This window comes from Chinchilla lanigera, unplaced genomic scaffold (assembly GCF_000276665.1).
Source record: "Chinchilla lanigera isolate Chin_1 unplaced genomic scaffold, ChiLan1.0 scaffold00015, whole genome shotgun sequence".
Lineage (NCBI taxonomy): Eukaryota > Metazoa > Chordata > Mammalia > Rodentia > Chinchillidae > Chinchilla > Chinchilla lanigera.
In genome coordinates this window covers 7,129,791-7,146,044 of record NW_004955416.1, presented here as the reverse complement: position 1 = coordinate 7,146,044, position 16,254 = coordinate 7,129,791, and the positions used below count along the sequence as shown (strand labels likewise).

General features: G+C 36.0%; 1 protein-coding gene across 5 annotated transcripts in view; it reads right to left on the bottom strand.

Annotated features, from left to right (window-relative positions):
- Bub1b (BUB1 mitotic checkpoint serine/threonine kinase B) overlaps window positions 1–16,254 on the bottom strand; it is a 53,820-nt gene that overhangs the window by 13,077 nt on the left and 24,489 nt on the right. For 3 of the 5 annotated variants that reach the window (XM_005381216.2, XM_005381217.2, XM_013512667.1), the window contains 8 exons: window positions 14,769–14,980; window positions 14,507–14,598; window positions 10,207–10,436; window positions 6,738–6,850; window positions 5,885–6,000; window positions 5,280–5,326; window positions 3,752–3,827; window positions 3,529–3,631 (listed from right to left, as the gene is read on the bottom strand). In XM_005381216.2, the coding sequence (XP_005381273.1) occupies window positions 3,529–3,631; window positions 3,752–3,827; window positions 5,280–5,326; window positions 5,885–6,000; window positions 6,738–6,850; window positions 10,207–10,436; window positions 14,507–14,598; window positions 14,769–14,980 (989 nt within the window). The remainder of the gene's footprint in view (window positions 1–3,528; window positions 3,632–3,751; window positions 3,828–5,279; window positions 5,327–5,884; window positions 6,001–6,737; window positions 6,851–10,206; window positions 10,437–14,506; window positions 14,599–14,768; window positions 14,981–16,254) is intronic. The other 2 variants (XM_005381218.2, XM_013512666.1) reach the window with 1 other exon arrangement.

Sequence of the window (16,254 nt, the reverse complement as noted above, 5' to 3'; positions counted from 1 at the left end):
TGAAGAGAACATATGTAATACAACAACCATTGTTAATATCCTATCCTCTTTTTATGGAATTCTGTATTGTTTTTATTGCTTTTGTGTTGTGTTGTTTTGTTTTTGTCTTTGTTTTTGTTATTTCTCTTTAAAATAAAAAAAGTGAAAAGTAATACCTGTACATGGTTTTAATAAACTAGTTTAAAAAGATATATAATGACTATGTCTCTCTTTTTTTTTTTTTTGACTATGTCTCTCTTGTACACGTAACCACCCATCTCCACTCTATTCCTACTCCCCCAAAGCAACCATTATTATCACATGTATCTAGCAGTATATGCACATTCTTTGCATTTACAAAGGGAGTTTTTTAAAAAGTGAAATTTTAGCACAATGTCTCGCTATGCAGTTCAGGCTGGCCTTGAGCTCACTTTGTAGCCCAGGCTGGTCTCGAACTTGCAACTATCCTCCAGCCTCAGCCTCCTGAGTGCAGGAATTACAGGCACGCGCCACCACGCCTGGCTCGCACAATGATATTATATATTATTCCTTCTCAGACTTTTTTTCTATGCTTTAAAAATTCTTTAAAAATAGAATGGTCAAATTATGGATCTATTAGAAGTTAACCAAGTTAAATATAAATAAATAACTAAACAAATAAGGAAGAACAGGAAACTAGAAGACAGAGTCTTAGAAATAGGGTAGGAGAGCAAAAGAATGGGGAGGAAAGGGAGAGGTAAAAGGAAGTGAAAATGTGAAAATGAACAAGATATGTTATATGCATGTGCCAGTTTCCCAAAATGAATATCACTATTCTGTAATATAATAATATTTATTGACTATTATACTAAAAAATTTTTAAAAATCAAACAAATTATGTCCTGTTTTTTGCTAGTATAAAATTATTTTAAGATATAAATCCTTAAAAACATTTTAGGGCAGGTGTGGTGGCACATGCCTATAATCCCAGCACTCAGGAGGCTGAGGCAGGAGGGTCACTGTGAATTCGAGGCTAGGCTGGGCTACACAAGCAAGTTCAAGGCCAGCCTACACTACATGGTGAGACGCTATCTCAAAAAAAAAAAAAAAAACAACAAACAAAAATCTGGAAGGTATCTTAGTAAAATTCAAGTAAAATTTATAAGAAAAAAAAAAAAAAAGCAAGATGAAGACTGAGTCTTTTAATAATTCAGCCTGTCCACATAAATAGTGGAACCCAGAACCACTGCATCCAAAATCAGCATAAGCATCATGTTCTCTGGCAGTGTTCTCCAGAAACAGTTACTTTTTTGTATTACTGTCTTTTCATAGGACTCAGGTAATTAACTGTGTCAGAATTATCTGGGAAATATTTAAAACAAAGAAAAATCATAGTTTAACTTCTTCCCTGGAAATTCTAATTCCAAATAACTGGAATGGGGCCTGACTACCTGCTGTCGCACAGGTCTCCCTGGCTTTTTTAAGTTGTTAGAAATATTCTGTAGCTGGGTATAAAACAGCACAAACCTTAACAGGTGTGAAAATTCAGCTGTTTCTACAATTAATATTTGTGCGGTTTACTGGATATAAAACATACCTCAGTAAAGAAGTAAATAAAAAGAAAAATCATGTTTTAAAAATTTACTCCAAATAATTCATTCCCTTGGATGTGCAGAACATACTGCTTTAAGTCAAAAAAGCTACTGCTCTCATGACAAGTTTCCAGATGCTGGGAAGAAAAAGGGGAAAGATGATTGTCTTTCTTAAAATGTCAATGAAATGCAACTGATAATGGTTATTTACTTTATAGAACTGAATGTTTATGTAGGGTCTCTTTACCCCTAAGAATTACCATGTCACTAGCCCAAAGTAATTGAAACAGAACATTACAAAAGAAAAACTGGTTGGCCCACATAACTTTTCTGTTGCCACAAAATACATTTTGTATCATTTGTTATGTTGGTTAAAAATTCAAAAGTGTTGAACTGGCTATGGTGGCACATACCCATAATCTCAACTCCTCGGGAGTCTGCAGCATGGGTAACACGGTAACTCTATGTCAAAAAAAGTACATGCAATATTTTAAAAGGGTGTCAAACTAGTAATATTCCACACTTCAAAAAATTTGAGCCACATACAGTGGCACATACCTGTAATCTCAGCACTTGGGAGGCTGAAGCAGGCAAATCACCTGAGTTTGAGCTGGGCTGTTAGTAAGTTCAAGGCTAGCCCAAACTACACAGTAAGACCCTAACTCAAAATAAACAAACAAACATATTTGAGCCAGGCATGATGGCACATATCTGTAATCCAGCACTTGGGAGGCTAAGGCAGGAATACTGAAAGAGTGCCAGCCTAGACTGAATAGCTAACCTGTTTTCTGTTTTGTTGAGACAGGATCTCTCTCTGTAATTCAGGCTGGCCTTGAACTCTGTATGTAGCCTGGTCTGGCAATGCTCCTGCCTCAGCCCACCATGCCTTGCCTAAACCTGGCTTTAAACTATGTTTGTTTGTTTGTTTTTTAATTAAACTGGGTGTGGTGGCACACACCTGTAATTCCAGAGGAGAACTGCTGCAAGTTCAAGGCCAGCCTGGGCTACAACAAAAGGAAAAAGGAAAAAAGAAGACAGAGAGAGATCAATTCACACACCAAAAAAAGTGTATACATTCAGTGGGTCTTAGTACCTGCACATGGTTATACAAACATCACTCTTCTAACATATCCATTCCTCAAAGCCCAAACAAAAACTATGCCCTTTAGTAGTCATTTTCCTTCACCCTCTCTCCCTAATTCTCTGGAAACTCCCAAAATATTTTTGCCTGTTCCAGACACTTCATGCCAGTGGAATAATTTAACCTGTACTTTTTCAGTGCTGGCTTGTTTTACTTAGCATTGTTTTCAAGGTTCCTTGTGTTGTATGTCACAACGTACTCCTTTTTGTTGGCAAGTAACATTTCATTCTATGGATATACAATATTTTGTTTATCTAGTCACCAACTGATGGACAATTAGGTTGCTTTAACTATCACAAATAGTGTTTCTGGGGCCGGGGATATAGCTCAGCAGCATGGCACCTGCCTGGCAAGCGTGAGGTCCTAAGTTTGATTCCTGGTTCCAAAAAAAATGTAAAAAAAAAATCCAAAAAAACCCAAATAATGTTTCTGTGTACTTCTGTGTGTAGGTTTTTTGGTGTGTAAACATGTTTTTAATTCTTTAGCATGTATGTGAGGGAGTGCTGTTTGGTCTTATCATACCTCTAAATTTAACATTTTGAGTGACTACGAGTTTTTCAAAGTAGCCGCACCATTTTATATTCCTACCAGCAGTGCATAAAGGTTCTAATCTCACTACATTCTTGCCTCAAACACTTGACATTGTCTTTGGTTACAGCCACTGTAGCAGGTGTCAAGTAATTACAGCACTGTGGGTTTGATTTGCATTTCCTTGGTGACTAAGGATGCTGAGCATCTTTTCATGTGCTTAGTTCAAGTTAGTGATTTTAGTTTTAACCCTGAACTTTGGAGAGATTTGAACAAAATGTTTACAGTACTAGGGATACTGGTCCTTACACAAACATCTGGAGACACATCCTCATTTGCAGTGATGTTTTCTGTGGGTTTCAGAATTGCAAAGGGTCTTCGCTGGGCTAGAACCTGTGGGGGATCTGCAGGCCTGGAAAAAGACATACTCCATTTAGTAATTCTTTTTGTTTACAGTGCTAACAGTAACTTCTTACTTCATTTTCACTTATAATAACAGAGAACTTATAATACAAAAACAAAAACAACAAACCTTTCATTCTTCTTTTCTGAAAGAAGAAACTCATCAAAAATGGAGAAAGGTATACTGCAACCTGTAGAGAGAGAGACTAGATATATATATTTTTAGGAGTAATGCTTTACTCATGACAAATAAATTAGTATTTTGTGCTGTTTGAAAGTAGAAAGCAATTTATTTTTTATAATAAACAACTTTAAATATGTAAGTCAAGATCATTTAACAATTATCTAAATATGGATGATCTTGCTTCAATCTATTTTCCCAGCAATGCTACTATTCCCCAATCTAATAGGATTTTGAAATAAATCCAAGATACCATATTATTTCATCTGCAAATATTTCAGTACATTTTTCTAAAAGAGGTTCTTTTAAGTATAACCTTAACACATAATACCTATATAAGTAACGATTTCTGAATATTAACATTTAGCCAGAAGTTCTATTTTTTTTTGGTACCGGGAATCGAATTCATGACCTCAGGCTTGCCAGGCAAGAGCTTATGCTGCTGAGCTATATCCCCAGCTCTTAGCCAGAAGTTCTAAATTTTACCAATTTTTTAAAAAACTATCTAAACTGGGCATGGTGGCGCATGCCTGTAATCCCAGCACTCGGGAGGCTGAGGCAAGAGGATCGTTGCAAGTTTGAGACTATCCTGGGCTAAAAAGTGAGCTCAAGGCCAGCCTGAACTGCATAGTGAGACCCTGTCTCAAAAAGAACAACAAGAACAAAAAATCAAAAAAACCAAAAAACTGCCTAAAAGTTTGACTGAAATGGAAATGCACAGTAAGATCCATATACTGTGACTAGTTCAAATGTCTCTTATTTTATAGGGTTTTTTTTTTTTTTTTGAGAAACTGGCTTATTTGTCATATAATGCTGGCTTATGCCAATTTCTTCTCTCTCTGTTGTTTAACATATTCCTCCGTGCTTTGAATTCCTATAAATTGATGGTTAGAAATAAGAGACTCAACTAGATTTTGTTTATTTTTCACAAAACTACTTGCAAGTCCATATTTGTGTTTCTATCATGTTTAACACCTTTCTTTTTTTTTTTGATACAGGGAATTGAACTCAGGACTTTACACTTGCCTGGCAGGCACTGTGCCACTGTGCTGAAGAGCCCCAGGCCTTTTAACAGCTTTCTGAATAGAAAGAAACCAATTTGAATGTAAAGTAGTTTTAAACCCTTCTCTTCCCTCCAAAAAACCACTCGCTTATAGTCTTGGCTGCTGGACATTAGATGCTTAGTTCTGAGTTCAGTAACTAAAGTAGATTATTTGGTGGTTAGTATAAATTTACAATTATATTTAAAACAAATAATCAAAGCATGGAAAAATGTTATGAAAACAGTCTTTCAAATGTCTATGTTATCTCAAATTGTATGTTTGTACCAAATTCCATGATTCAAAGACATCATCATACCCTATTTCCCCTCTCTGCCTTCCTTCAACCATGTTACCATAATTAAGAAAAATATTTACCATTTGAATATACATTTGTTATCAGTAAGTTCTCAATGAGACTGTCAAACACAACTCACCTTTGGAGTGAGGTTGTTCTTGCCAAATGTCTGTGGGTGAAGTTTCCCTATGATTAAAGTTGAAAAGATGCTCAATACCCACAGAAAGAACTATTTAACTTTTTAAAAGTCTAACATACTTTTCCATTAAATATAATCTTCTTTACTCTCTAAGATAATTACCACTGTCAATCCAAATTCTCTTGAAGATGGAAACTTCAGTTATTAAAAGTACTGCTGAAGTATACTTGACAATAGGTGTTAAATCATATTAAACAGTTAAACAGGTTATAAAATGGTAAGCTGCTATTTTTATAAAACAAAACAAAAATAAGACTATAAGAAAGGAGAGATGCACAGTGTTAACAGTAGTTCTCTTTGTGGTAGACATGGGTGATTTTTAAAGAATCATTTATATTTCTTTCTATAAGAAAATATGTATTTTTAATGGAAATGGTCAGCACTCCATCTTCCCTCATCAGCATCAAAACTTACGTTGTGACACAAGCTTACAAAAATTATGACTCAATGCTATTAAAATCAAGGAGACTTCAAGTTACTAGAAAGTCAAAGGCTGGCTCTAAATGCTCCCATAAGGACTGTCCCTTCCACCAATGTGCTCTTACCCAGGACAAAAGTCCACTGGACAAATAGAACCGGATGGAGCCATCGTTGGTACTTCCTGAGATTCGGATGCAATTTGTAGTTCAGCTCTCTCCTTTGCAGGCAACTTTTTTTCTTGCTGTTATATTAAACAAAAATCAATGTCCTTCTTTTTGTGGAGACAGGGTCTCTCTACATAGTTCAGCCTGGCCCTGAACTTACCATGTAGTCTAGGCTGGCCTTGAACTCATGGCGTTCATCCTGCCTCAGCTTCCCAAGTGCTGGGATTATAGGCAAGTGCCACCATGACTATTTGCAAACACTAGCTCCATCATTAACTTTACCATAGTTTTCTAGACGCCTACATGAAATACCTGTACCACAAAAGTTCTTTCCAGTAATTTACATTCCTACTGCATCCTGGCACTCAACAGTACTCAACTGAGCTTGGGCACATACTGAATTCTTTAGTTAACCTCATTTGAAGGGAACATGACCAGAATAAAAGGCTAAAATCAGAATTAACAGAATAATAAAGTATCACTAAAAAGCCAGTAAACCATGTCACTTATTTTACATGTTATAAATCACCTGTTAAATTACATCTTAAGTCACCTGTTCAATTACTTTCCTGCTCAACTTTGCTGCTAATAACGAATAAACTCCCCAAAACTGGATAGGGGTTGGGAGGATTTTAACTTTCTGTATTTCCATATTGTCTACATTTATTTTAAGTTGGGCATGTAGCTCAGTGGTAGAGCACTTACCTAGAACACTTCTGAGATTCTGAGTTCAATCCCCTGAACTACTTTTAAAAATTTGTTAAATTTATTTCAATGAGCATTAACTTAGTGTATTAAAAAAAGGAGAAATTACCTGCTCATCTGCTCTTTCTTCTTGAGTATTTTGGATTTCTTTTAGCTTCTTCTCCATCTCTTCAATCTGTTTCTTCATTTCTGCTATCTTCTGTTCACTGTTCAATAGCTCAGCTAGAAACAGTGAAGTTGATACAGGTCTTACTCCCAACAGAAATTTATTCTGTCAAAAGCTACCTTTGGGACTCTCACCCTCAGTACATGTTAATACAGATTAAAATTATAAAAGCCCTTAATTTGAGATATAGGTTTCTTTATCTAGTAAAAACAAAACAAAACAAAACACAACTCCAAAAACACACAGAATACTTATTATGTGCCAAATACAACTTGAAAACTTACGCATCAGTGGTATGTAATAGTAGTCTTTGGTCCTGGGATATAAACATTCAAACTTGGAGAAAAGCACACAAATTTGCACATTAATATGAAAACCATTATAGCCAGGTGTTGCGGCACATGTCTGTAATCTCAGCACTTTGGAGGGTAAGGCAGGAGGATCACCAAGTTTGGGGACAGCTGGATGAAATATAAAACCGTCTCAAACTAAACAGAATAAAGGAAAATCATTATTTAATGAACCAGCCTAAAATAGGTGACATAAGACTATGACTTGGTAAAGGTATAGCAGTGAGTGGCTACTTAAGACCAGTCAGTAATCAGGAAAACTTTGTCTGATAAGGTGATGATAAAACTGAAACTTGAACAGTAAGGGGATCAGTCATCTAAAGATCTGAGGAGAGTTCTATAATGGAGGAGGAAGATCACTGTTCTAGAATCCAAAAGGATGTCAGCGTGGTTGCAGCATGTAAACCAGTAAAAATTGGGTTGGAGAAGTAAGCAAGGACTAAGTCATTTGGCTTTTTGTAGATTAGGCTAAAGAGTACATATATCCTAAGACAATGAAAAAACATTAGAGAATTTTAAGTAAAGGAATGACACAATCCAACTTTTTACAAATATCTACTGTGAACAAAATGGATTGTAGGCCAAGAATGAGGGAAAAAGTAGCTTTGCAGTAGTTCAGCTAAAACACTGTGGCTTGGACTGAAGTTAACACTGGGTATCTTAGTCTGCTCTGGCTACTATAACAAAGCACAATTATATGCCTTATTAAAAAAGAGAACGGAAATTTACTTCTTCTGGAGGCTGAAGTCCAAATCAAGGTTCCAACAGATTCGGTGTCTGCTAAGGGACTACTTGACAGTACCTTCTTGCTGTGTTCTCACATGGTAGATGAGGCAAGGATCTCTGTGAAGTCTCTTTTATAAAAGCCCTAATCTTATTCATAAGAATCTGTACTCCTGAAATAATCACTTTCCAAAGGCTTCACCTTTAATATCATTTCAACATACGATGTGGGTGGGAAGTGGGGAAAAGGACACAGATAGTGCCAATGGAGACCAATTAAAGATTCGGGAAATATTTTGATGGCAGAGTTGATAAGTTTAATCATTAGACATGGGGGAATGGTGAAAGGAATCAAAGGCAACCCAGATATTTTTATCTTAAACCAAATGCATGATGATGCCTTTCAATGAAGTGAGGAAACCTTGCTGTGGTATGTGGCAGAAATCAGTAATTCTATTTTGGCTACATACAATGTAAAGTACCTCCTAGGAGCTGGTGTTACAGCTTAGTGGCAGAGTGTATACTTAGTTAATGAGTGGAATTTGGGTGAAACATCCAGGATGGGGGTATAAATGAGAGCTCATGACAAGTTTTCTGGTATTGGGAATTGAACTGATGGCCACACACATTAGGCAAGTGCTCTATCACTGAACTACATTCCTACCCCTTTTTACGTTGAGACAGGGTCTAAGTTGCCCAAGCTAGCCTTAAACTTGTGATCTCCTGTCTTAGCTTCCTGAGTGGCTGGGATTATAGGCATGTGCCACTGTGCTTGGATGAAGATAGAGTTCTTCGAAGCAAGAAAGGGAAAATGGTTGGAAACAGCAAGAACAACCTTGTCTCTAGGACCCGACTATAGCTTCCTGTTTTCTTTTTTCTATCCCTTAAGGTACTAGTAGTCTTTGAAGTCAGGTTTCAAAATAACAAGAGACATGACAATTTACAAAGGTACAAAATATACACAGAGGAAAAATTACAAATTTGATTCAGAGACCAGCTTATGAGATAAGAATTTAAAAACCTGAATAGGTCCATACCTCTTTTAATCTACTTAAATCCCACCTAACCCTAGAATAAAATGTACGTTCATTTTACTCCCATGTAACTGGTATAACTGGTAGAATTTTTTCTTTAATCTAGGTATGTAGTTCTTTTTCTGGTTCCTATTTAGCTACCCTTTGTGTATACTTTGTTGCTGGGGTGTGTGTGTGTGTGTTGCTTGGGATTGAACGTAAGGCCTTGTGCAAGCTAGACAAGCACTCTACCACTGAGCAACATCCTCAGCCCACTGCCTATTTTAAAAAGATTACTCAACTAGTTCTTGCTTTGTCCTTTTCTTCCCTTGTCTAGATACACAGGTTCTATTTTTCAATATATTATTTGAACCTGGAATACATGTCAGTCTTGGAAGACCCTAGGTGATACAGTAAATTAAGGCAATTCTAAGTTTTCTAGCAGTGTGTTTTATGGGAGTTTATTTCTAACTTGTCACCTGAAACTCAGATTTTTCCTCAAATTGTAAGCGATGCTTAAATTTTCCAGATAGTCTTACAAATACCCTATCAAGAGAACTAAGCTACAATAATAGGTATTCTGGATATTTGTATATAAAGAAATGTTACTTTCTTCTTTCCTGATAATAGGCCTTAATCAAAATGTCTAAATGGGTGAAATTTAGTTTTGGATCTTTCCCCAATCGTTTCATATTCTAATGCTTTAAGCTCCTCATGTTCACTTCCCTACTTTCCAGCCTATTCTTCCCCACCTCTTGCCTCCAAAGACTCCAGAATAGGAACTGTTTTCTACTTTCCAAAAATTCCCAGTTTCTCAATTTGTAGTAAAGCTGCTCTTAATTTAAAAAGAGGAAAATGTCTTTAAGAAATGATACAAATAACTATTCTAAGTAACTGGGTGTGACTGAATATGTTCATCTACATAAAGGCCTTGAGAAACTGCAGGTACAATATCAAAGGTACAGGGAATTAACTATTCCAGGCAACCTGATTTCTTGGCGGGGGTGGGGAGATTGACGTTCATGCACATGCATGTCAGGGAGCGTGGCTGGTGCTTATTGTATTGGGAAATGTGAATTGTTCACACAGTTCAGAGCTGCTTCGCCTCCTTTACTCCTGAGTGCTGACTCAGTTTTCCTCACCACAAGTTTTTGTGGGACGCAACAATGGGAATTCTGCCTATATACAAATAGAACCAGTACAATCACAAAAACATCGTATAATGGTATAAATAATGGGGGCTGTTTTTCTCAGATTTAATATATCTGCTCAACTTTTCCACAAATAAATTATTTCCATAGACCTGAGTTATATGAATATACATACCTTCCCTTTGTTCTTTCAATTTCTTCCGGAAAACTTCAGCCCGGATTTCTTCAAAAGAAAATTCCTCAACTCCTGCATAGATCTTCTCTTTGCAATACATCACCTTCTCTTTCTCTTCCTCAGACTCTTGTTGATGACTCTGAACCCTTTCCAGGGGATCTCCTTCCTCCCTTCCAGGCTTCCTGGTGCTTAGAACGTGGTTTATACTAGGCTCAATTTTACATGGTGTCCTAAAGAAGCAAAATACAGTAATGTTCCCCATAAGGTCGAAATGAGTTATTTTTTATATATTTTGAACAAACATATGGTCAGTGTCAGTAGTAAAACTATATGTGATCCATTTCAAAAAACAAAAAGTAAGAAAGGTTGAGAAATAACTTAAGGGACTGTCAATAAGTATGTTGCAGGGCTGGGGATGTGGCTCAGTGATGCAGGACTTACTGGGCATGTGCAAGGCCCTGGGTTCAATCCCAACACTGGGAAGGGGAAAATTATGCTCCAAGGACTACTTTTGCCAGGAGGAAGGAAATTAGCACTGAGTTAGGCTTGTCAAGTAGCTTATATTACTTGGTAAAAATAAAACAAAACCCCATCTTACCCAGTGTATGAAAAGAAGTTAACCTATACAATGTTATCATTTCTCACTGTTTAGCACCCAAAAGAATTAGATTTAGGAACATAGCATTAGGAAACCAACTTTAAGTTCAACATTTCCAGCTGAGGGGCAAGAATGAGAGAGGTTTCTAAAAAATGAAGTCTAACATGCCTCAATCAGGAGAAAGTAACCGTAGCATGGATCAGAATCACTTATACCTTTTATTTTCCAATATACTTTTTTCACAGCTAAAGATAGCCTGGTCCTTCTCAGATACTTTTTTTTTTTTTTTTTTTTCAAAGTAAAGAATGTATTTAAGGAGCTGGGGATATAGCTCAGTGGTGCAGTGCGCTCCTGGCAATGCGAGGTCCTGAGTTCAATTCTCAGTACCTGCAAAAAAAGAAAGAAAGAAAGAAAGAAAGAAAGAAAGACAGAAAGAAAGACAGAAAGAAAGACAGAAAGAAAAAAGAAAGAAAAAAGAATCTAATTGGCCTGGCGTGGCAAATGCCTATAATCCCAGCACCTAGGAGGCTGAGGCAGGAGGATCGCTGTGTGTTTGAGGCCCACCTGGGCTACAAAGTGAGTTCAAGGCATAGTGAAATCGTGTCTCAAAAAGGAAAAAAAAAGAATGTATTTGAAAGAATGTACTTAATGGAAAAAAAAAAAGAAAAAAAGGAAAAAAAGAAAAAGAAGAAAAGGAAAATAAAAAGAATGTATTTAAAAGAATGTACTTAGTGTTAGGTAAAGAAAATATATGGAACATAAGAGTGAATGAGAATGATTTAAGATTTTATATCTGAGTATTTTACCACCTATACACCTTAATGGGTCTACTTTCCTATCTGTGCCTTAAATTTTTTACCTATCAAATGGAAATAACAGTACTCAAATCTCAAGGTTGCATTCTTCTCAGAGCTACTTAATCAGAGCCCGTGATAGTAGGGTCTAAGCATGTACATGTTTAAAAAGCTCCCCCAACTTGCTCAATCTTCTATAAAAATCTCATATTACATATCATACTTCATGGCTTAAACTTTTCCTCTAAGAACAGGAATAAGACAAGGATGTCCATTCTTGTCACTTCTATTCAATATTATTCTAGAAGTTTTAGTCAGGGGAATTAGGCAAGAAAAAAAGAAAAAGGAGTCTAGATGGGAAAGGAAGAAGTAAAACTGTTTGCAGATAACATAACCTTATATACAAACAACCCTCAAGATCCACTAAAAATTTATTACATAGTAATAAATCAGTTCATCAAAACCAGAGGATACAAGATCAATCTTGAAAAATGTATTTTACTGCCCGGCATGATGGGGTACACCTGCAGTCCCAGCTACTCAGGAGGCTGAATCAGAAGGACTGTTTAAGCCTAGGTGTTTGATAACAGATTGGGCAACACAGTAAATACATTTTTATTCAGTTACATTTTATACACTTGCAATGAACAATCTGAAAATGAAATTAAGAAAATAATTCTATTTAGAATAGCTTCATAATCTATTTATAATATCCTCATAAAGAATAAAATACTCCACAATAAATTTAAAATATAGTATATACAGACATCTTACCAAAGAAGATATACTGATGGCAAGTAAACACGAGAAAATGCTTGACACCCTAAGTCATTTAATAGCTGCAAATTCAGACAATAATGATACCATAGGAACAGACACCTATTTGATGGTTAAAACCTAAAATGCTGGCAATACTGAGTGCTGCCAACAAGGTGGAACAACAAGAACTGTCATTTATTACTAATAGAAATGCAAAATGGCACAAGCACTTTGGAAGAAAATTTGGCACTTTTTTACATGGCTAAATTTAGTCTTATTATACAATCTGGTCAAGTGAATTGAAAACAAGTTCACACAAAAACTTGCACATGAAAATTTATAGTAACTTATTCATAACTACTAAAACTTGGAAGCAACTAAGATGACCTTGGGTAGGTGAATGAATAAAACTGGTACACTGATACAATGGATTCATCATTGAGCACCGAAGGACATCAGCTTCTGAGCGACAAATGACACGCAGGAACTGTAAATTCACATTGTTCAGTGAAAGAAGCCTGTCTGAGCAGGCTACGGTATGATTCCAGCTCTACTACTTTCTGGAAAAGGCAAATTTGTAAAAACATATATATCTGATGTTCCCAGTGATTTAGGGGAAAGAAGATGAAGGTGAAGCACAGGGGCTTTTATGACAGTGAAACCATTTGGTGTGACACTGTAATGAATGACATATGATATTATTCATTTGTCAAAATTTATAGGCTGTGAAACAACAAATCCTAATGTAATAACTGACTTTAGAGTCAATAATTATAACAAATATACCACACTAATGCAAAACGTTAATAATAGAGAAAACTACGCATAGGGTTGGGAGATGCACATAGAGGAATTCTCTGAATTTGCTACTCATTTTTCTATAAACCTAAAACTACTCTAAAAAATAGTGTATTATATTTACAAAAAAAAGCTCAAGGGGACAGAGATGTAGCTCAACTCTTGCTTAGCATGTGGACCCTAAGTTGGATTCCCAGCAAGGGAGGAAAGAAAAGAGAAAAATAAAAAGCTCAAGACTTGTATCTGAAAACTACCAAACATTGTAAAAAGAAATTAACAAAAAAATAAATAAATGAAATGACAGCCTATATTCATGGATCAGAAGACTTCATATTGTTAAGAAGTTAATATTCATGAAAGTGATCTACAGATTCCTCAGAATCCGTATCAGAAATCACAGCTGACCTTTTTGCAAAAAACAAACAAGCTAGTCCTAAAACTCATATGGAACTGCAAGGAGAGCAGAATAATCAAAACAGTCTTTGAAAAGGAGAATCAAGTTGAAGGATTCATATTTTCCAATTTCAAGATACTAAAAAATTCACAGTAACCAAGATTGTGTGTAGGAGAAAAGACTATGTGGTATTTACTGGCAAACTGATAGACATATACATCAATTAAATAGTACTAAAAGTCTAGAAATAGAGTCATACATGATGGTCAACTGATTTTCAACACGGCAGCCAAGACCATTCAATGAGGGAAGAATAGTCTTTTCAACACTTGGTGCTGGGACAAGTGGTTACCCACATGCAGAAGAATGAATCTAGACTTTATCTTCCTTCTCTTGTGATTTTATCAGGCAGAATTTTTGCTCAAAAATCCAGTTTTTACATTTCTATAGTACTTAGCATACAGTGGTAGTTATAAATTAGTTATAGGAAAACTTGCACTGAGACACAGAATTTATCATGGTATTAGAACTTGGTAAGTATTACACTAAATCTCAAATTGGCTAACTTATACTATTGCCTACCATACTTTTTCTTACAAACAAATTCTAACAGACAAAAGGAGACAAAAGATCAGAAAGAAAAAGCAGGACAAGAGAAAATTATCATAATTTCTAATTAGTACTGTCAGTCACATAAGTAGAGTATTTCACTTACATCATGGAGATCATCTTAGTCATAGCAATGCAAATATAAACCTAACTAGTAAGCTTATTCCCTAACAAAAATATTCCTAAGTGAGCTTCTAGGCCTAACATGCTCAAAAGAATATAAGCATAAAAGATACAAAACTTTGGCTGCTTTCATTCCCACAAAGAAAATCCTTTTGAGAACTAAGGTGCTTCTGCAAGCCCATAGTAATTCCCACTTTCCTGAAAGTATCAGGAAACCAAACTCACATAACTGGCTGCTGTGCAGTCTCTTCCACATATGGAGTAAAACTGGGGAGCACAGGGGGTATAGTTGTCACTGAAGCTGTGCTGCCGTGAGGCTGGAGATGAAGAAGAAAACTAAAATTACCATAGCTTTACATTCTGACACAACATGTGCAAAACAGACCTAAATATTCAAGAGGAATTAAGATATGCTAAAAATACTCCTCTACTTTGAACCCAAAGTCTTTGTTACGTTGGCAGATACATTCTACCTCCGAGTCCTCACCCTGTGATCCAAGGCCCTCTTGTTCCAAGGGCCTGCTTGCAGCTCATTCTCCTTGGCTCTGGGGTTGGGGGGAGCCATCCATGGCTGGACTGTAGGCTTACACAGCTCTGCTCGGGAAGCTAAATCAGCATTTTCATCAAAGACATTAATTCTACAATTGCTTTGCATCTGCTGAGGAACTGGATTTTGGAGTCTTCTATTTTGGTTTGGAGCTAGGAGAAAAATAATAAAATTTTATGTGAAAGATTTAATTATCAACTTAGATGCCAGAAAAGGTACACATATTCTTCTACAAATTGAAGAGAATACATCTACTACAATAAAATCAAAAGGAGATTTTAAAAACATAATTTTTAAAAAAACCATAATGGACCAAATTAGTAACATTTTAGTCTAGTCTATCTTTTGTTATGTACTCTTTCCTTCCTTCATGCTCTACTCTTCTACTTATGTGAATCCAAGGAAGGAACTTTGCACCTTCCTTCAGTCATCATTTTAACCTTGGTTAGTTTCATCAGGAATTAACCTCAGACTACTTATTAGCTTTAAATTTTCTCTCAGTGGGAACCAGCAGGGAACATAGTATTGGCCCATTTATTAGAGGTACTCTGTTATAAGCCTGGTTAGTACTTTAAGCTTCACCACGATCTGGATGAAATAGCTTTTGAAATTATATATCATATATATCATCTACCTATAAATAAATTAGGAAATATATATATTTCCAGTCAATAGTTTGATTACTGATCAACTGATACCACGAAAGGGATAAAAAATGAAAACACCGGTCTGGTCTACATGTCTAACTGTTCTAAATTTAGCCAATAAAGTTTATTGATCTTTGTACTTTTTGCTCAACTCTGAGGTAAATCTGACACTGCTTTAAAAAGCATTAACTGTTAACTGAAAAAATAAGTTATTGTTGATCACCTTTGGATATACAGTGTCTAATTCTGGCCCTAAAAGGCTGAAGACAGGATTCTTTTTTTCACACAGGGTTTCGCTTCATATCAGGCTGCCCCTGAACTCTCTACATAGTCTAGGCTGGCCTCAAAATTGAGGCAATCCTCCTGCCTCAGCCTCCTGAGTGCTAGGATTACAGATGTGTGTTACCACACCTGGCCTTGAAGATAGAATTCTTAATCGTGTTAACATCATTCTAAGGGGCTGGGGATTTAGCTCAGCGGCAAAAGCGCCTGCCTGGCAAGCGCAAGGTCATGAGTTCGGTTCCCGGTACTGGAGAAAAAACAAAAAAAAAAAACAAAAAAAAAAAAACAAAAAAACATCATTCTGAGGCTTGGACACATGTAAGCTTTCAATAATACCAGCTATATTATTACATATCTTCTTTAAATTACTTTTATTCAGAAAATAATGCTTCCTACATATGAGGTCTTTCTTAAGACACAAAATTGGTGATACCTTTTGGTTTTATTACAGTGTGATACTAACTTTCCTTTGACTTTCTTCTTTTTGTTACCCAGGA